General features: G+C 44.2%; 1 protein-coding gene across 4 annotated transcripts in view; it reads right to left on the bottom strand.

Annotated features, from left to right (window-relative positions):
- SHQ1 (SHQ1, H/ACA ribonucleoprotein assembly factor) overlaps window positions 1-20,529 on the bottom strand; it is a 108,020-nt gene that overhangs the window by 37,516 nt on the left and 49,975 nt on the right. For all 4 annotated transcript variants that reach the window (XM_073351123.1, XM_073351120.1, XM_073351121.1 and 1 more), the window contains one exon: window positions 7,026-7,146. In XM_073351123.1, the coding sequence (XP_073207224.1) occupies window positions 7,026-7,146 (121 nt within the window). The remainder of the gene's footprint in view (window positions 1-7,025; window positions 7,147-20,529) is intronic.

The raw sequence follows: 20,529 nt of genomic DNA on the forward strand, positions 1-20,529 counted from the left end.
ACACTAAAGCATTCAGGCATGTCTTTATTTGCCTAAGCACTGTATGCATTGCTATTTATACTCATGCTAGGAGACTGTGCAGTGTATGCCATCATAAGGAGTGTGCAGTGAAGATGTATCACAAAACCCAATCTCGAAAATGGAAGACAGCTTTGGAAGGAGAAGGGAGGTGAATTCTATGAGACAGCTGGAGTGACTGATGTCAAGTACCCATTTTACCACTGTTATTGTCCACCACATGGGTGAGAAGTGGGTTAGACAGCCACCAAATTGAGTACCTGAGTTCTCAGATGAAGGATGTGACATCTGGATGGATTCACAGCTCTCTAAGATACTATCAAAAGAACTTTTTAGCAGGATGCTGTGGTTGGAAGGAAGGAGGAAGCAGAGTGTTATGCTTGGTTCTCTGTGTTCTTTGTCTTTTTTGTGGTGATTTGTATCTCTCTGATTATTAAAGAGTTGAGGTGGCAGCCTGGGTTTTTATGTTTGTAGCCTATGGAATTTCCTTTAGGGAACTGGGGTGTATATCTCCAGGTGTGGAGGATAATCCTTGAGTCCTTCAAAGTCCTCTGCTATGGCCTGACTGGACTCTCTATGCGTGACGATTATCGTAGCCACTGAACAGGAGGCTGTGTCAGCTGTATTGGCTGTAGCCTGGAGGGAGGATCTGGCAATTAGCTTCACCTTCCCCAATAAGAGTTTGGAACTGTTCGCTGTTCTCTTGTGGGAATCTGTCTGCAAATTCAGTGAATTTTAAGTAATTAATAGTCATATTTAAAAAGCAACACTTGGCAATTTGATATTGTCTACTTCGCTCTGTAGCAGCATGCAAACCTGAAGAGTTCAGAACAGGACATGTAAATAAATATTCAGCTCCCTTGGCTGGTATGGAGTATTTTTTTTCTGCCCCTTAGACGTGGGGGCACATGCTGCTTGTGTGCGCCTGACAGCTTTGGCAGGCTCCAGAATAGCATCACTGATGAGGTGCGGTATTTTATTAGGCACAGCACTCTGTAGGATGTCCAGGAGCCCTGAGGTGTCTCTTGGACCTCCCCTGGGGGGAAATGGAATGCATCTGCCACCCTCCTAGGTATATCTTGAAACTGCCTGTTGTCATCAGATACAGGAGAGGCTGGAGCAACCTCCTTGTCATGAGAAAACAAAAACGTTCTTTGTGGGAGAGCCGGTACCATTGGTTCTGGTTCTTTTTCCTTCTTTCCTTCTGCATAGCCTCTTGAGGAAGTTTGGGTTCCTCTCTGGGAGGGGAATGACACAATGATGCTTGAGGGGACTTACAGATTCTTCATGGTTTCTACTAGGCCCCAAAGTCACCAATAAGGCCAGTGTGAGGGATCAAATACTGGGTGGGGAAGTCCTCATGGCAGTCCCACATGAACTCAGCCTTGTAGAATTGCAAAGGCACTCAAGAAATTCTGGACACCTCTGTGTGAGCTTAGATCTTGTCCCTAAGGAGGTGAGGGCAGTTCAATAACATCCAAGTCTCCTAAAAAGAAGAATGTCGGCTCCACTTCTAGGGGATCATGTATGATGAACTCCTACAGGACAGCAGTTTCTGGCTTGGTGCCATCCTGGGACAGATGTGTACCCACAGTGAAATACATAAGGATCAGCACTCAAAGAACCACCTCTAATATAAGCAAAATAACAGATGGTATTCACCAAATCAGACTTATCAACTATCTATGTATCATCATTTTGTTCAACAGCTTATTTGCTTTTAGCCAAGACCACATCACTATGTTTAAAATCATACCCCATCAATCCATCTCCACACACTCAACAGCATCATACAGTTTAGGCTATGTCCAAATTATAACCTTTAACCAATTGTAACCAGTTATTGGCACTAGCTGTAAATGTGCTTTGTTCCCATACTACATAGTTAAAATTTGGTGAGTAACCATGGCAGCTAAGAGTGTTAATCCTGCGTTAGAGGCCTATCCTGGCATGCGGTTTTCTTTCTTTTAACCAATTTGACACACTGTTGTGTGTTTTTGTTTGCTTTCTACAGTGCTGATAGGAAGCCTTTACCTAATTATGCTTGTGCACCTAATAAGGCTAGTCCTCCTTCCCATAGTATCATGCGGGTGGTGTCATGTGTGCACTTCTTGTGATCCAAAAACCTCTCCGTGCCAATTGGCAGGGAGGTTACAAGAATGTCCTAATCCTGGTACATACATTCTGGTTCACCAAAGAATGTCATGTGAGGTCCTAAATGAAAGCGAGGGCCACAATGGTCATCACTGTAGTTGTGAAATATATGTACAGATACTATGTAAGGAGTTATGGATGTGTACTGAAAACATGTTTTAAAGTCTGTATCAAGGCAGACAAACATGTTTTCTGTCAGACAAAAGATGTTTATTCATCTTTCTCTGTCAGCATGGAAATTAAGCATTGTAAGCTAATGCAATGGCTACCCATCTACATACAAAGTCAACAGGGGAATGTGAAATCAACAGGACAGCAGCACACAGGAAAATTAGCTATGGGGAAGTTATTCTGCCTCAGAGTACAAACAATGTTCCACCCCCTTTTCCTGCACCTCGGACGAAAATGGATCATGCTTCATGAAAACAGGATCTCTGTCTACCTTGATGGAAGACACTGCAAAAGACTTTAGGTGAGATAAGACTTATTTATACAGGAGGTTAGCCTGTTAACTATAATCTCTAGGAAGCATTTTATTATTTTGCATTATATTGCATTAAAGGATTATATGTAATCCTTTTTTTTCCATTATCCTTATATACTATCTCTTGAATCTTTGATAATAAACTTGGTCTTCACAGAGCCGTATATTTCAGTGCTGAGGTATTAGTAATTTGTGCTGATCCGAAGTTGAATCATACAAGCTAGTGTGTACGCCAGTGGTCACCAACAGGTCGATAATGATTGACTGGTCATTATGGGAGACTCTCCCAGTCGATCGTGATCTCCGTTGGTGCAGCGGGGCTGGCTAAGGCAGGCTCTCAGCCTGCTCCAGCCCCACGCCGTTCCCGAAAGCGGACAGCACGGCCCCACGGCCCCGGGAGGGGTGGGGGCATGGGTCTCTGTGCGCTGCTCCTGCCTGCAAGCACCGCCCCTGCAGCTCCCATTGGCTAGGAACAGGGAACTGTGGCCAATGGGAACTGCAGGGGAGGTGCCTGCAGAGAGCGGTAGCGCGTGGAGCCGCATTGGTCCCTTCCGTGAGTGGTGTGGGGCCGGGGCCGCCCAAGGTAATTGCCACCCCCTTCAATAGGCAGGTTCTGAACGGCTCTGCAGCATTAAGACCAGAAGTAGCATGAATACAGCAGGCCAAGCTATGCTGGACCAGCATATCTCTTTTTCCACCCAACCTGCAGCCTCCCGGAGCCAGCCCCCCATACCCACTCCTGCATCCCAAAACCCTGCCCCAGCCCTGACCCCCCCCTCCCAGAGCCAGCACCTCATGCCCCCTCCTGTACCCCAACACTCTGTCCCAGTCCAGAACCCCCTCCTGCACCCAAACTCCCTCCCAGAGCACGCAACCCCTCCTGTACCCCAACCCCCTGCTCCAGGCTCAGCCCAGAGCGCCCTCCCGCACTGCAGACCCCTCGTCCCCATCCCAGAGCTGGTACCCCCTCTCAAACCCCAATCCCCAGCTCCAGCCTGGTGAAAGTGAGTGAGGGTGGGGGAGAGTGAATGACGGAGAAAGGGAGGAATGGTGTGGGCGGGGCTTTGGGGAAGGGGTGGGACCTCGGGGAGGGGCAGGGTAGATCCTGAGTTGCCCTTAAATTCAAAGAGTGATCTTGGGCGTAAAAAGGTTGGAGACCATTCATGTACACCGTTCCCCTAGGGACAGCAGATCTGGTATTTCTATGACTCTTGGTGCAGAAGAGTCTGGACACTACAATGGAATGCTTCAAAGGGGCTCAGGGTCTGTGGTGCACCTATTGTTAATCTGCAAGGCAAAATAAGGGCTGGCATAGCCCAGAGAAGATTGCGTAGGTGGCAAACAGGCTGATGGTGTTAAGGAGCTGACATTCAGTTAAGCACAAGAAAGTCTCCCTCTTGCTGGAGGCAGGGTGGGTAACAAAGTGACTTTCAGTCCTATATACCCTAAGAATCCTCACAGCATCTTCTGGGAGTGTTCTCCCCTGCCGAAGCAACATAGGATAACTGCCCAAGTTTTCCCAGAAATCACTGTTGCAAACATAAGCAGAGTGCCTGGTAGGCAGAGATGTGAAGCACATTTATCTCCAGCTCTGAATCAGAAAAGCTGCATTGTGGACTCATTCAAACTGTTTGTTCTGACTGGGTCATATAAGTCTGTTAATAACTGGTTACAAATACTAAGCTATACTGTGGAGAAGGCCTTAAACTGGAAGCCTTGTGTAATCAGCATTCCAGTACACTCTTCTTGTCTAGGATTTGAAAGTGCACTAATATATAAAATTGTCCTAAACCAGGGGCTCCCAGACGGCTGTCTGCTGGTGCAGACCCATGGAGAACTAATGGAGGTGCCTCTGCTTTCACAAGTATTCAAGTGTTTCACGGCAAAAAGGAGCCAGGACACCTATAAAAGCAGAGGGAAACAAAAAGGGCTCAGCCTCTATTACGAGTTGCGTACAAATCTGAGGCAGGAAAACAGGACCTGCCTTCAGAGACTTTGAACCCTCAGTGCAGCTGATGCTGCCAGCCACAAGAGCAGAGGAACACCCAGGGAAGAAGGAGACCATGCATTTTAGTCACGTGTTCAGGGGAGCAAAGAACAGGTATGACAAAACAATAAAATGAAGACCAAAAGTAGATAGTATCATCAACTGATTTCAAAAAGAATGAAACTTTTCATTAAAGATAGCTATAAATACCAAAATATCCCCACCACAACCTGCACATATCCCCTTACAATGTAAGCAATTGCAGCAGCTGCCACAGGGTTGTTACATGATCATGCATGAGAGTAGAGTGGGCTCATGTGATCATTCTATTAGGATGTGCAGCCCCCCCATTGTTAGCAGACCAGCCAATGCCTATTTTTGATTCCCCTATATATTATTTGAAATCATATGTGAACCTAACAATTTCCTGCAACATTTATTAGCGGAAAACATTAAGGCTCTGATTCAAGAAAAGATCTCTGTTCAGGCCAGCACTTAAGCATGTGCTTAATTTCAAGCATACGGTTCAGTGTTATCCTGAATAGAAAAGGACATAAGCACATGATTAAATGCTTTCCTGACTTGGGGCCTAAAAATAGGAGATTGATTCTGCAGTTCCTCTGTCTCTTGCTCTCCTAATGACAGGCAACTATTGTGCCATATCATGATGACAGTAAGATAGCTTAATTGCCTCTTTCCAGAGGATGTCAGTTCTGCTTAACTGGTACCTAATGTATGTGTCTTGCAGTAAATGTATTAATCTATCAGTCCCTTATATCTACCCTACATTTTCCTCCACTGCATTTGAAAAAGGCTAAGTTCGATGACTGGCTTGCTCGATGTTATATTTACTGACGTGGACAGCAGCAATGCTTCTCTCCTAGGACTCATTTCTTCGTGAAAGATGCATGAAAAGACCTCTGTCTTCATTTACTGTACTTTCTCTACTAAAGCTTCAGTCTGCTTCTGAATTCTCCAATGGCTCTCTTTAGGCTACTGGCCTAAACTGGCCTAATCAAAGAAGTGAAAACTGATTGAATTGGCAGTATTTTGATATACTGGGATTAAACGGTCTTTTATACCGTAATAGATTTTTTTCCCACTCTTCATAGTGGTAGCAAAATTAATAATTTAAAAATATACTAAAGAGCAAATGAATAAACAATCAAATAATACACAGCATTTAGTAACAGGCAGTTGTGAATTGTAGGGCTATTATTCATTGAGACATTCTGATGATATCAAACCACATCTGTTTTAATAAAAAATAAAAAAAAAAACACACCCTCAGAACTCAGAGATGTGCCATTACTTAATATTAGCCTATTTAAGTTGGATCCATATTTTATATAAAATAAAAAATTCTTTCATATTTCCCTTCCTGCCCCAATACTTGCTCTGAAATTTTCTTGGCCATGTCACCCAAAATAATCTGTTTTTTGTGATTGGTTGATTTACAGGATTCACAATTTCTTGTGAACCTCTCTGTTAAATTATAGACTAAGATTTAGAGGCTGCTTACAGACCATCAAGCCATATCAGGGTGATATTATATTATACTGTATATCAATTACCATGCCTTCAGCAGCAAGATATTCACAGAGCAGTTTTAACACATCCACATACAGTACATTTTACAACCATGACTGTACTAAGGCATTCTGGAGCTACTGAGGCACCTGTACCCTACATTGCTGCTTGGAGTAGGGGCTTTTGGTAGCAAAGCACTGCACTGACAGGTGGAGGACCAGGTGAACCAGGGCAGCTTTGTCCATCACTGCTTCCTCTCTACCCCAGGAAGAAACCTGTGGAAACTGCACTTATTCAGCTGGATCTGTGCTACAATCCTCTTTCTAGGTGCTGAAACCAATTAGTACAAGCAGTAAATGTAAAATGCCTAAGTCAGTCAGTTGTTCTGTGCAGATGAAATATTGTATGCGTGTTGTTAGCTCAAGACATCCAATTCAGGATTTGTGAGTTGCCATAAACTTTTTTCAAATATTACATGAATGTTTTTTAATCATTTTAATTCCTTGGAAAAGCTTCTTGATTTCTGTGCAGTTACATGATCACTCCCATGAAGCTGCATCTCCCTTATGTATTAGCAGTCTGCAACCAAACAGAATTTATATTTTTCTTTAAAAGCAAACCTTCCATCCTTCTACTACTATCAACATTATTAAAAAAATAAAAAGCCTTCTTTTGTCTTGCATGAATAGCATGTTAGGTAAGTTTAATAAGTGAAAGATTGAACAGATTTCCATTTATGATTTTAAGGAAGGATTTTTTTTCCATTTTGAGGAGTTTACAAATTATCAACACTTGTTCCTGGATACAATATGCTAAAAACTCCCTCAGAATAGCAACTGATTTAAAACTTACTTTGTTTTTTGAATCCAAATACAATAGTCCGTAATGTACAGATCATTAAGGATGTAGGCAGGGTCATTTTCTCGAAAAATCTTGTGAATGTCCAACAGACACTTCAAAACAGCACTTTTACCTGGAAAAAACATTGATGCTTTTTGAAAAATAAATAAATGTAAACTAAAATGTTACAGTCTTACACTTGACACCTTAATAAACATTTCATTGCAACAACTTATATCTATGGCAGGTTTGGAGCAATCTTACTACCTTTTTATGTTGAGTTAGTGCCTCAATCATTTGATTGGAATTCTCCCATTTCCCCTCATTTAAAAAACAAAATAAAGGGAGGAGAGATTTAGGTCCCAATTGCACAAGTTCTCTTCCATTGGGCTCCTTTGCATACACCGAGCCTTACTGAAGTCAATGGAAGTGTGCCCATTTACAGTTAATGGCAGGATCGGAGTCTTAGAATTCATTACTGTTTCCTGCTGCTGTTAGTGACAAACTGGTTGGCAGCTCAAATGTCTGAGATAAAAAAGAACTCATCATACATTCCTAATAACTAAAAAAAAATCCCATTTTTAAAAACATGGGATAAATCTCTGAAAGATGTACATTTGGCAGCAGAAATACATTTTCTTATTTCACAAGCAGAAGAGACCTGTTCTGCTTCATTTTTCTTTCCTATGTCACCATTTCTGCAAAGCAGATGTTTAGCTACAAACATTTCCTAATTACTTAGCACTTCCTTGCACCCTTTTTTCAAAAGCCTCAAAATCACTGAGGCTTAAGTGTAAGTGAGAACACTTTTAAAATATAGTTTTATTAGCCAGTGAAAACAAGTATGGCTAATAAAAAAATAAAGTGTGCAGAGGGAGTCTACCAGCCCCTCTGCTAGGGTGAGCGCCTCCTAGATTATTTAATCTTAACTTGGCGAGGTTACACGCTTAATAAATAAAATAAAAAAAAATAAATAAAATGTATAAAATAAATTTAAATAAATATAAATAAAATTTATACAATAAAAATAAAATAAATTAAATAAAATAAAATTAAATAAATAAAAAATTAAGATCTGTACGAGATCAACTCAGAACTCTCCCTGCTGTCCAACCACAAGATTTTAACAGAGAAGTACCTCTGCACAGAAGAGCCTGAGTGTGCCTACGGAGAGGGGAGGGGAACAAGGAAGGAGAAGTTGTACAATAGGGTGTAAGTGGCAGGTGTGGAGTAGCTGGAGATATGCTGCACTGGAAGGGAATTAGTCAAACAGAACACTAGAGAGAGAATCAGATAAAAATTAAGATGCACAAGCATGGGGCTGAACTATAACTTCTAAACTTTATCATCCTTAATATCTGTCAAGACAGACTATTCTGACTTGCAAAGAAGCAGACCCATTTTCTTAAAAAAATGACAATGTAAGTGAAAACCTTGTTTAGCTGTCAAACTGCCAACCAGACCAGTTTGCAGTTAACAACAACAACAAAAAAGAGTATAAAACAGGTTTTAAAAGTTCTCACAACACATAAAAGAGGGGGGACAAACTGGGTTTGAGATTCTCTCTCTAATGCCCCCATAGCCCTTGATTCTACTTCACAGATATTCATGGGGGTTTGGTTGCTTTTCTAAGTGGTCCCCAGCTGCAGCAAACAGCACATCAAGTTAATGATTCCATAGCATTGTCTAGTGTTCTTGTACACGAGATAGAAAGGGAACTTTCATTTCATACCCACTTTATACATTGCTGCAATGATTTCACAAAGTCAGGATCCGTCCAGTACACTAAGGGATGAGAAAGGGGAAATATGGTTTGTTACAGTTCTACTCTGTTTAGTTAAGGCACAATGGATGTGGTCACGGATTTCATTTTCATCAAACTGTCTTTCAAGTCGCATACTGTTTACATTGGCAAAAAGAAAAAGGAGGAATACACTGTGTGACTGCACATGAGTGACAGTTCAGGGCTGGCAGTGGCATAAGCAAGACATTGAGGCATCTGCAATCTACTGTATTTTCTCCTTGTCTGGGGTCTATAGATACCCAAAGATTGTAGTGTTGCCTGGGAGCATAAGAATATGAAGAGTCACTGTATAATGTGGGCCCCTCAAAGAGAAGGTCCTTGATAGTACTTTGTACCTCATAGGGGAGGCCAGAGGCAGCCAAGAAGCTTGGGGCATGATTACTGCCATACCCATGGAATGTGCAGCTGTATCAGCGGCACTGAGAGAGGCCTGAAGAGATATCTTGGCAATTGTTTGCCCTTCTCTTATGGGGGCATGAAATTGTTCCCTCTGATTCTGAGGCAAGTGTTCAATGAAAGATGAAAACATTGAATAGTTTGTAAAATCATTTCAGGTCCTTCCAGGATTCAAAGATCATCACTGAATAGCAGCTTGGATGGTACCGGGGACTCTCAATAGGAAGCCTCAAGAGTTCTTATGTTGAGCGGTACTGGAGTGGGTACTGAAGGACAAGTGGTGTGCCCTTCTCATCTGGTTACAGAATATGGCACTGACAATGATTTTGGCCTGGCTCTAGAGACCTTGTGGCTTTGATGCTAGTGCTGTTTTAAGTTGTTTACCTGATCGCTTTTCAGTATGAAGCATGGTTTTCTTAGCCGGTGCTCTGGTTTCAGTACCAGAAATGATGGGAGCCTCGGCAGAACCAGGATGCAAGGTCTCCTGAGATCCAAAACAAGGGGTAACTTTCCCCTTCTCTTAGCCTGTCCTGAAGAATGTAGCCTTTTCTTCTTTGAGGGCCTGGATGGTTCTGAAGGGCCCTTAGGGTCTCTGCTTACCATTGCAAAAGACATGGTCACCAGGGGTCTGTAAGCAACTGGGTCCAAGGTACAGGGGGGTGAACTGTACCCTATGGGTCTCAGACACCACTCACTCAACCAATAGGCATTTAAGTCTGTCCTCCCTCAATTTCTTAGAGCTGCTTTTAAACACTGAACAGATCTAAAGTCTTGTCTACACTGGCAAGTTTCTGCGCAGTAAAGCAGCTTTTTGCGCTCAAACTGCAGACATGTACACACTGCCAAGCCACTCTGTGTGCAGAAACTCCTCAGTTGCATCACTGCAAAAGAACCACCATGATGAGAGTCGTCAGGCTATTTGCGCAGAGGCTCCAGCGCTCTATTGCCAGTGTAGACACTTGATTGCTCTCTGTGCTGTAATTGGCCTCTGGAGCTGTCCCATAATGCCTCAAGTGATTGCTCTGCTCATTGTTTTGAACTCAGTTGCCCTGGAGACATGCGTCCCTCCCCTTTCAAAGCACGGTTTCTGACAGCCATTGCGTGCTGTGCTGATCTGCTTCGGGACACAAAGCAAATCATTAATGTGGAATGTTCGTGCCCTTGAACACAGAGGCAGGCATGTGTGTGTGTGTGCATTGCAAACCCTTCCCAAAGCATCCTGCGGCCAGTTGCACAGTGGGATAGCTACCATAACGCACTGCTGTCTTTGTGTTGCAAGAGCTGCTAATGTAGATGCGCTCCAGTCTCACAAGGAGCAGAGTGTGGACACGCAACAGCGGTTTAATTCCAGCATTTTAATAAAAGTGGTATAACTTGTGGCGCAGAAACTTGCCAGTGTAGACATACCTTTACATTTGAAAGGGATGTAAGTCCTCCCAGGCAGCCGAGGCAGCTTGACTATCTGACACAGATAAAGGCCCAAGACAGAAAAAAACCCAAAGGCTCAGATCAGGCAAATGACAAAGGGAAGAAAGAAATCCCATCCCAAAAAAGCACCAACTCTAAAAAAACCCATAAAATAAAGAAAATACCAAGCAAATAAAAGTTTAAGGGGAAGAGGTAGCAAGCTGTGTAGCTAGCTAACTGACACCGCATTGCTCTGTTTCCAGCTGCAGATGGTTGAAAAGGAACTGGAGTGTGATAGCAAGTCCCACCCTGCCTATATATTCTTGTACCAAAACATGAGAATTTGCAAGGCGCAAAGGCAGACCCCACAGACATGGCTGGCAAAAATCGCCAATCAAGCGTGAACAAGCAGATGCACATCATGATGTAGTGTACCTATGGGTTCTCCACTCAAAGAAGAAACTCAATTAAAATATCTCACCTTAAATTAACCTATTAATATTTTTTCCCACTGGTGGGTGTTTGTGTCTGTTCTCCTTCCTTGGATGTTTTGCTTTTAGTTGCACTCCAGACTTCAACAGAGTTTCCTCCAGTTTGAAAGAAAAAAAATTGCTTTGTATGTTCATTTCTTGCCTGTCACCTCCAATATACTTTATTTCTAACAGCTTTCTTGTCCCACAAACCCACTTTGCTTTTGCATTTTTGGGGAGAGAAAAGGGGACTTGTTGGAGCCTGTTCTCCTATCCATACCCAAGTCCATTCATTACCGCAACCCGCCAGGTAAATACAACTCCCTCCAGAGCGTGTTAATTAAGGTCTTTCAGTCTATTCTTTCCTCAGAGAATGAGTGCCCTAAGTAGGTTCCTGAACTCTGATCTGTGCTCTCTATCATAGACTGCAAAGTAGTGTCTGCAGACCCACGGGTGTGCAGAACAGTGCCTCATGCTCTGACAAGGACATATAAGGAGTCTCTCTCAATTCCTTCTTGACCTTGAAGCCTACCTCTGCAGTAGAGCAAAAGGAGGGTGGGAGGTGGAACATCCACAGGTAAAAAACGTCTCAAAGAACTCAAGTTACTATGAGGTAAGTAATCTCTCCTCCTTTTTCAAGTATATGTCCCTGTGGGTACTCCACCATAGGAGACTCCCAATGAGTAACCCATCGAAGAGGTGGGTAAATCCAGGATAGTTCAAAAGCCTGCATCACCAAAGGTGGTGGTATCTCTACAAACAGGTAAGATGGCAAAATGTTTGTCAAAGGTATAGAGAGAAGACCAAGTAGCAGTCCTGCCAATTTCTGCTACGGGAATGTCCTTGGGTAGCCCTGGCGATGTGGACTGAGTTTTAGAATACACTGTTGCTCTGTGTGGTGGGATGCATGTTGGCATTTTAATAGCAGGTGATGATGCAACCCGAAACCCACTTAGTCTGTGCGGAAATCAGCTGGCCCTTCAACCTATCTGCAATTGATACAAATAGTCTTGGAGAGGCCTGAATGATTTAGTCCTATCCACATAGAAAGCAAGGGCCCTCCTAACACTCAGTGAATGAAGGTCTGATTCTCCTCAAAAGGCATGAGGTTTTGAATAGAAAAATGATAGCGAATCTCCTGGTTAATGTTATGTTCCAAGGAGACCTTTGGAAGGAAGCAAGGATAGAGATGTAATATAACCTTGTCTTTGTAGAAGGTGATACATCATGGACTCACCATGAGCACTGCCAGCTCCCCCTTCACCTCACTGAGATGATGGCAATCTTTCCATGGGGACTGACGTTCAGGATACCGACGAGGGAATGCTTAGACTTTCGCACTTCCCCCAGCAGGATCTGAAGCGAGTCTGCTTGCCTTTTCCTGTGGTCCTGGAAGGTCTTAAAATCATCAGCGTGGGAGGGCAGTGGTAGCATTACTACCTTAACCAGAGATGGAGAGTATTACACAGACGGGAGTAAAATCTCTTCCACCTGAGATTTTTGTTCCTCCTTTACATCATCCAAACCAGAGAAGTGTGTGGTACCGAAGTGTGACATAGCACAGGACAGTCTAGAGATGCCGGTAGGGGACATGGTACCAATGGGTGCTGGTGCTTTCTCTTAGGCCCCCAATAGAGTTGGTTACTGTAGGGCCCCATAAGTTCCAATAACTCCACTGAGGAAGGGGATAAGGGAAGGGAACTCAGTGATAGTCAATCTTTGGGCCTACAATGTACATTCCCTAGGATGTTCTTCATGAAAGGGACCCATGGGAGTAGGGAATTCACAAGTTAAGGCGAATATAGCAGACAGCAGAACTCTGTCCTGAGCTGCAGGCAACTGAGAAGGAACTGAGTGGTGGTGTGCTCACACCTCCTGATGTGCCCTCATTCAGAGCACGAGGCAGTGTTCTGTGCAGGTGGATATTACTTTACACTCTCCGATCAAGAGTGCACAGAGGCACGCACATCTATAGGGACTATACTCAAAGAAGAAATAAGAGGTACATAAAAATAATATTCAAACCTTAACGTAGCTATTCTAGAAAGTGTAACTCATTTACTAGCCCATCACCATGAAATTCACAATGCTAAGTTCTATCCAAGGACATTTGTTTTTGGCCTTTACTAACATCAGTTCTTTACTCAAGTCTAAGATTTCATGGCCTATGAAGACCATGCCACTGTTTTTGCCCAAAATTCCTTTTCTTCAAGTCATTTACTGCAGTTAACTTTATTCTGTAGTTTGGAAACACAGGACTGAATATCAACTTGATTACCAAGTACCAAGCATGGGGAATTTCAATTGTTTTGTACAGTGCAAAGACTCAAATCAAGGTTGAAGAAAGAAACAATCTATTCAGAAAGTAATGATAAGTGTTTAAGAATGTGCACAAGATTAGTGTAAACATTTGTGAACTAAAGATTTTCTTTGCTTCATCATAGGTATTTGCTGAACCAAAATTTTTCCAAGTCATACAATGATCACAGAAACAAGTCTAAGCATGGTAAATGGAATTCACTTTAAGGTGTCTTAAATAAATGAAAATATTAACCTGTAACAATTTAGTTTATTTGTAAAGTTAACGGTATTACACTATACTGAGCAGTTAATAAACTGCTTTTATTGAAGAGATGTTTTCTGATTGCTTAAAAGTTAGTGGGACAGATTTTAAAATAAATATATAAAAAGATCCCACATCTGTAAGACAATTGAAAACAATGATCTTATAAATATTTATGAGATTTCATTATATTAAACACAATAAGTGCCATAAGAGCTGTCAAGGTTCCTCCCCCACTCTGAACTCTAGGGTACAGATGTGGGGACCTGCATGAAAAAACCTCCTAAGCTTATCTTTACCAGCTTAGGTCAAAACTTCCCCAAGGTACAAAATATTACACCCGTTGTCCTTGGACTGGCCGCTACCACCACCAAACTAATACTGGTTACTGGGGAAGAGCTGTTTGGACGCGTCCTTCCCCCCAAAATACTTCCCAAAACCTTGCACCCCACTTCCTGGACAAGGTTTGGTAAAAAGCCTCACCAATTTGCCTAGGTGACTACAGACCCAGACCCTTGGATCTTAAGAACAATGAACAATCCTCCCAACACTTGCACCCCCCCTTTCCTGGGAAATGTTGGATAAAAAGCCTCACCAATTTGCATAGGTGACCACAGACCCAAACCCTTGGATCTGAGAACAATGAAAAAGCATTCAGTTTTTTACAAGAAGACTTTTAATAAAAAATAGAAGTAAATAGAAATAAAGAAATCCCCCCTGTAAAATCAGGATGGTAGATGTCTTACAGGGTAATTAGATTCAAAAACATACAGAACTCCTCTAGGCAAAACCTTAAGTTACAAAAAAGATACACAGACAGAAATAGTTATTCTATTCAGCACAATTCTTTTCTCAGCCATTTAAAGATATCATAATCTAACACATACCTAGCTAGATTACTTACTAAAAGTTCTAAGACTCCATTCCTGGTCTATCCCTGGCAGAAACCAGCATACAGACAGACACAGACCCTTTGTTTCTCTCCCTCCTCCCAGCTTTTGAAAGTATCTTGTCTCCTCATTGGTCATTTTGGTCAGGTGCCAGCGAGGTTACCTTTAGCTTCTTAACCCTTTACAGGTGAGAGGAGCTTTCCCCTGGCCAGGAGGGATTTCAAAGGGGTTTACCCTTCCCTTTATATTTATGACACGCCCCCCAAATCTCAGCTAGGGCGAAACACTGGCTGGGATTTCTTCCTGGAGCTCTAGGAAAAACAGAGTTAATAAGACACATGCATCTCTAAATATACTATCAAGTACATAAAGACTAACAATATTTTCCACATCTCAAGGACGATTTTAACCAGTTGATTCTGGGAAACTTTCACGGGAGAGTGCATCAGCCACTTTGTTAGAAGCTCCTGAGATGTGTTGGATGTCGAAATCAAAATCTTGGAGAGCTAAACTCCACCGAAGAAGTTTTTTGTTAGTTTCCTTGACGGTGTGAAGCCACTTCAGTGCAGCATGGTCGGTTTGCAGGTGGAAACGCCGTCCCCAAACATATGGGCGTAGCTTTTCCAGAGCATAGACAATGGCGTAACATTCTTTTTCAGTGACTGACCAGTTGCTTTCCCTCTCAGACAGTTTTTTGCTGAGAAACACTACAGGGTGGAATTCTTGATCAGGTCCTTTCTGCATTAAAACTGCTCCCACACCACGCTCGGACGCATCTGTGGTTACTAGGAACGGTTTGTCAAAGTCTGGGGCCCTTAGTACAGGGTCAGACATGAGTGTCGCTTTAAGCTTGTTAAAGGCCTTCTGACACTTTCCGGTCCACTGAACAGCATTTGGCTGTTTCTTTTTGGTTAGGTCTGTCAGTGGGGCAGCGATTTGGCTGTAGTGCGGTACAAATCGTCTGTAATAACCGGCCAAGCCTAAGAAGGATTGAACCTGTTTCTTTGACTTTGGGACAGGCCACTTTTGGATAGCATCCACTTTGGCCTGTAGGGGGCTGATAGTTCCTTGACCCACCTGGTGTCCAAGGTAAGTCACTCTGTTTAGGCCGATTTGAGACTTCTTAGCCTTAACAGTTAGTCCTGCCTCCCTTATGCGCTCAAGGACTTTTTGTAGATGTTCCAGGTGGTCTGCCCAGGAATCCGAAAATATGGCCACATCGTCAAGGTAGGCGACTGCATATTCTCCTAATCCTGCTAGGAGACCATCTACAAGTCTTTGGAAAGTGGTGGGTGCATTTCGCAGCCCGAAAGGGAGTACATTAAATTCATACAGCCCGAGATGTGTGATGAAAGCTGACCTTTCCTTGGCAGATTCATCTAGCGGTACCTGCCAGTACCCCTTGGTTAAGTCCAAGGTAGAGATGAACTGGGCCTGTCCCAGTTTCTCTAATAGTTCATCTGTGCGTGGCATTGGATAGTTGTCTGGGCAAGTTACAGCATTTAGCTTATGGTAGTCCACGCAAAAACGTATTTCCCCATCTGGTTTGGGAACTAGAACCACTGGAGATGCCCATGCACTTTCAGAAGGGCAGATTACACCCATCTGTAACATATCCTGGATCTCCCGTTCTATAGCAGTTTTAGCTTGAGGAGACACCCGGTAAGGTTGGACCCTAATTGGGTGAGCATTACCTGTGTCAATGGAGTGGTATGCCCGTTCAGTCAGTCCTGGGGTGGCTGAGAACGTTGGCGCGTAGCTAGTGCACAGCTCCTGGATCTGCTGTCGCTGCATACGCCCAAGGGTCATGGAGAGGTTCACCTCTTCCACACCACCAGCACATTTCCCTTCCTAGTAGACACCTTTGGGCCACTCAGCGTCATCTCCTCCCTGGGCTGTAAACTGACAAACCTTTAATTCTCTGGAATAAAAGGGCTTTAGAGAATTAATATGGTACACCTTAGGCTTTCGGTTGGAGGTGGGGAATGCTATGAGATAATTAACAGCTCCCAGGCGCTCCTGGACCACGAATGGCCCTTCCCACGATGCTTCCATTTTATGGGCCTGGAGCGCCCTTAAGACCATGACCTGGTCTCCTACTTTGAAGGAACGCTCTCTGGCATGTTTATCATACCAGGCTTTTTGCTCTTTTTGAGCATCCTGTAAGTTTTCTCTAGCAAGGGCTAAAGAGGTTCGGAGGGTGTTTTGTAGGTTGGTTACAAAGTCCAGAATGTTAGTTCCTGGAGAAGGTGTAAATCCCTCCCATTGCTGCTTCACCAACTGCAATGGCCCCTTAACCTCACGGCCATATACAAGTTCAAATGGGGAAAACCCTAAACTGGGATGTGGTACAGCTCTGTAGGCAAAGAGCAACTGCTGCAACACTAGGTCCCAATCATTGGAGTGCTCATTTACGAATTTACGTATCATGGCCACCAAAGTTCCATTAAACTTCTCCACCATGCCATTTGTTTGATGGTGGTAAGGAGTGGCAACCAAGTGATTTATCCCATGAGCTTCCCAAAGGTTTTCCATCGTTCCTGCCAGGAAATTAGTCCCTGCATCTGTGAGGATGTCGGAGGGCCAACCTACCCTGGCAAAAATGTCTGCTAGTGCCTGGCACACACTTTTAGCCCTGGTGTTGCTTAGAGCTACTGCTTCCGGCCATCGGGTGGCAAAATCCATGAAAGTCAGTATGTACTGCTTTCCTCTGGGTGTCTTTTTCGGAAATGGACCCAGAATATCCACAGCTACTCGCTGAAATGGAACTTCAATGATGGGGAGTGGCTGGAGAGGGGCTTTGACCTGGTCTTGGGGTTTTCCCACTCTTTGGCACACCTCACAAGACTGGACATAGGTAGAAACATCCTTGCCCATTCCCTCCCAGTGGAATGACCCCCCCAAATGGTCTTTGGTCCTGTTCACCCCAGCATGGCCACTAGGGTGATCATGGGCTAAGCTCAAGAGCTTGGCCCGGTATTTAGTTGGAACTACCAACTGTCTCTGAGGATGCCAGTCTTCCTGGTGTCCACCAGAAAGAGTTTCCTTGTATAAAAGTCCTCTTTCTACAACAAACCTGGATCGATTAGAAGAGCTGAGAGGTGGTGGGTTGCTCCGTGCCGCCGTCCACGCTCTCTGGAGGCTTTCATCTGCTTCCTATTCGGTCTGGAACTGTTCCCTTGATGCTGGAGACATCAGTTCCTCATGGGATTGTGGACCTAGGCTTGGTCCCTCTGGAAGCGATATAGGGGATGGAGCTGGTTCTGTTGACTGTGAACCGCTCTCCGCTGGTGCACTATGTTGGGATTCAGGCTCCAGCTGAGCCTCTTGTGTAGGGTTATCGGCTGCTGCCAGTTCAGGTTCAGTGGGGCCCTCTGGCGTTGAGGTTGCAAGTACTGGACTCAGTGCTGGCACGGGGTCTGGTGTTGGTTGTTTGGCTGGTTCCGGTTCTGGGACTGGTTCTGTCTGGGTCTCTGGGACTGGATCCACTACTGCTGTTGCAGACATTGGCCTGGGGTCCGGGTCCATCACCTCTGACTGGGTCCTGATAAAAGTTTCCGGAACAGAGCTAGGCCTCACGGCTTGTTTAGCCTGGCTGCCGTTCCCACCCTCTTGGCCTGCTTCACATGCTTGGCCAAGTCTTCCCCCAACAGCATGGGGATGGGATAATCATCATAGACTGCAAAAGTCCACATTCCTGACCAGCCCTTGTACTGGACAGGCAACTTGGCTGTAGGCAAATTGAAAGAGTTGGACTTGAAGGGTTGAACCGTCACTTGGATCTCTGGGTTGATTAAATTGGGGTCCACTAAGGAAGCATGGATAGCTGACACTTGTGCTCCGGTGTCCCTCCACGCGGTGACCTTCTTCCCGCCCACACTCACAGTTTCCCTCCGCTCCAAGGGTATCTGGGAGGTATCTGGGCCTGTGGACCTCTGGTGTGATTCCGGTGCAATGAACTGTAATCTGTTGGGGTTCTTGGGGCAGTTGGCCTTTACATGCCCCAGCTCGTTACATTTAAAACATCGTCCAGCTGACGGGTCACTGGGGCGAGGAGGGTTGCTGGAGAACGGGGTGGTGGGACGATAAGGGGTCTGGAGGGTTCTTTGGGAGGTAGGTGGGGCTTTGGGCGGCCCCCGGTAATAGGGTGTGGTCTGGGGTGGTCCCTTCTGGTCTCCGCTCCAACTGCGACCAGTTTTCTTCTTCTCTGCCACCTCCACCCATCTGGCTCCAATCTCTCCTGCTTCAATTACAGTTTTGGGTTTCCCATCTAGGATGTATCTTTCTATTTCCTCAGGAACACCCTCTAAGAATTGTTCCATTTGCATTAGGAAGGGCAAATTCACTGGAGATTCAACACTTGCTCCTGATATCCAGGCATCCCAACGTTTCACAATGTGGTAGGCATGTCGGGTAAATGAAATGTCTGGTTTCCACCTTAGGGCTCGGAACCTCCGACGAGACTGCTCGGGTGTTATCCCCATTCTGACTCTCGCCTTGGATTTAAACAGTTCATACTTGTTCATGTGTTCTTTAGGCATTTCAGCTGCCACCTCAGCTAAGGGTCCACTGAGCTGCGGCCTCAGCTCTACCATGTATTGGTCAGTAGAGATGTTGTACCCAAGGCAGGCCCTTTCGAAGTTTTCTAAGAAGGCCTCAGTATCATCACCTGCCTTGTAGGTGGGGAACTTTCTGGGATGGGAAGTGGTACCTGGAGAAGGATTGCTAGGGTTTGTTGGTATATTCTGCTGGGCCTTTATCCTCTCCACCTCCTCCACATGCTTCCTCTCTTTTTCCTTCTCCTCCTCCACATGCTTCCTTGCCTCCATTTCCCTCTTGTGGGCAGCCTCCTGTACCTCCTTCTCCAGCCGCATGAGTTCTATCTGTCTTTCATGTTCCCTTTGTTTTTCCTCAGCCTGAAATTTGGCTAATTCCAGCTGTAGTTGAGCTGAGGATTTGGTCATTCTAACCTCTCTGTTTTTAACTAACTTTACACCCGAGGTTTAGAAATAAACAAACAAAACGTGGCTGTAAAATTTTGCTGTGCTGGAATAGAATACCTATTCTCTGATAGTGACTGTCAGCCTACAGAAAAAGACAATTCCCTTGTCTCTGCTCTGGGCCCAAATTAAAGCAAAAAACCTCCAACTACTTGGAAACCTGCTTACCCAGCCCAAAGAAAAAGCAAATGGGTAGAACACACACCCCCTATTTACTTTTCGGAAGAAAAGAAAAAAAAACCTCTGGGTTGGAAGACTGTGAATTTCCCTGCAGGAGTTAAGTACCCTGCCTCCAAGCAAAGAAAACCTGCAATTCACAAGATAATCCCCTTTTGTCTCTGCTTGGCCACAAAGCAGAGAAAAAACAATCTGCTTTCAGTTTCAACTGCTTTCTGGTCTTTCTTTCCAAAGGAAAAAAAATTTTCTTTTTAAAATCTGTATTTCTAGTTCAAAAAATCTCAACTGGATCTCAAAATGATTTCAGGTTAATCCCACCACTATGCCACCATGTCAAGGTTCCTCCCCCACTCTGAACTCTAGGGTACAGATGTGGGGACCTGCATGAAAAAACCTCCTAAGCTTATCTTTACCAGCTTAGGTCAAAACTTCCCCAAGGTACAAAATATTACACCCGTTGTCCTTGGACTGGCCGCTACCACCACCAAACTAATACTGGTTACTGGGGAAGAGCTGTTTGGACGCGTCCTTCCCCCCAAAATACTTCCCAAAACCTTGCACCCCACTTCCTGGACAAGGTTTGGTAAAAAGCCTCACCAATTTGCCTAGGTGACTACAGACCCAGACCCTTGGATCTTAAGAACAATGAACAATCCTCCCAACACTTGCACCCCCCCTTTCCTGGGAAATGTTGGATAAAAAGCCTCACCAATTTGCATAGGTGACCACAGACCCAAACCCTTGGATCTGAGAACAATGAAAAAGCATTCAGTTTTCTTACAAGAAGACTTTTAATAAAAAATAGAAGT

The sequence above is a fragment of the Lepidochelys kempii genome, chromosome 7 (assembly GCF_965140265.1).
Source record: "Lepidochelys kempii isolate rLepKem1 chromosome 7, rLepKem1.hap2, whole genome shotgun sequence".
NCBI classification, from domain to species: domain Eukaryota; kingdom Metazoa; phylum Chordata; order Testudines; family Cheloniidae; genus Lepidochelys; species Lepidochelys kempii.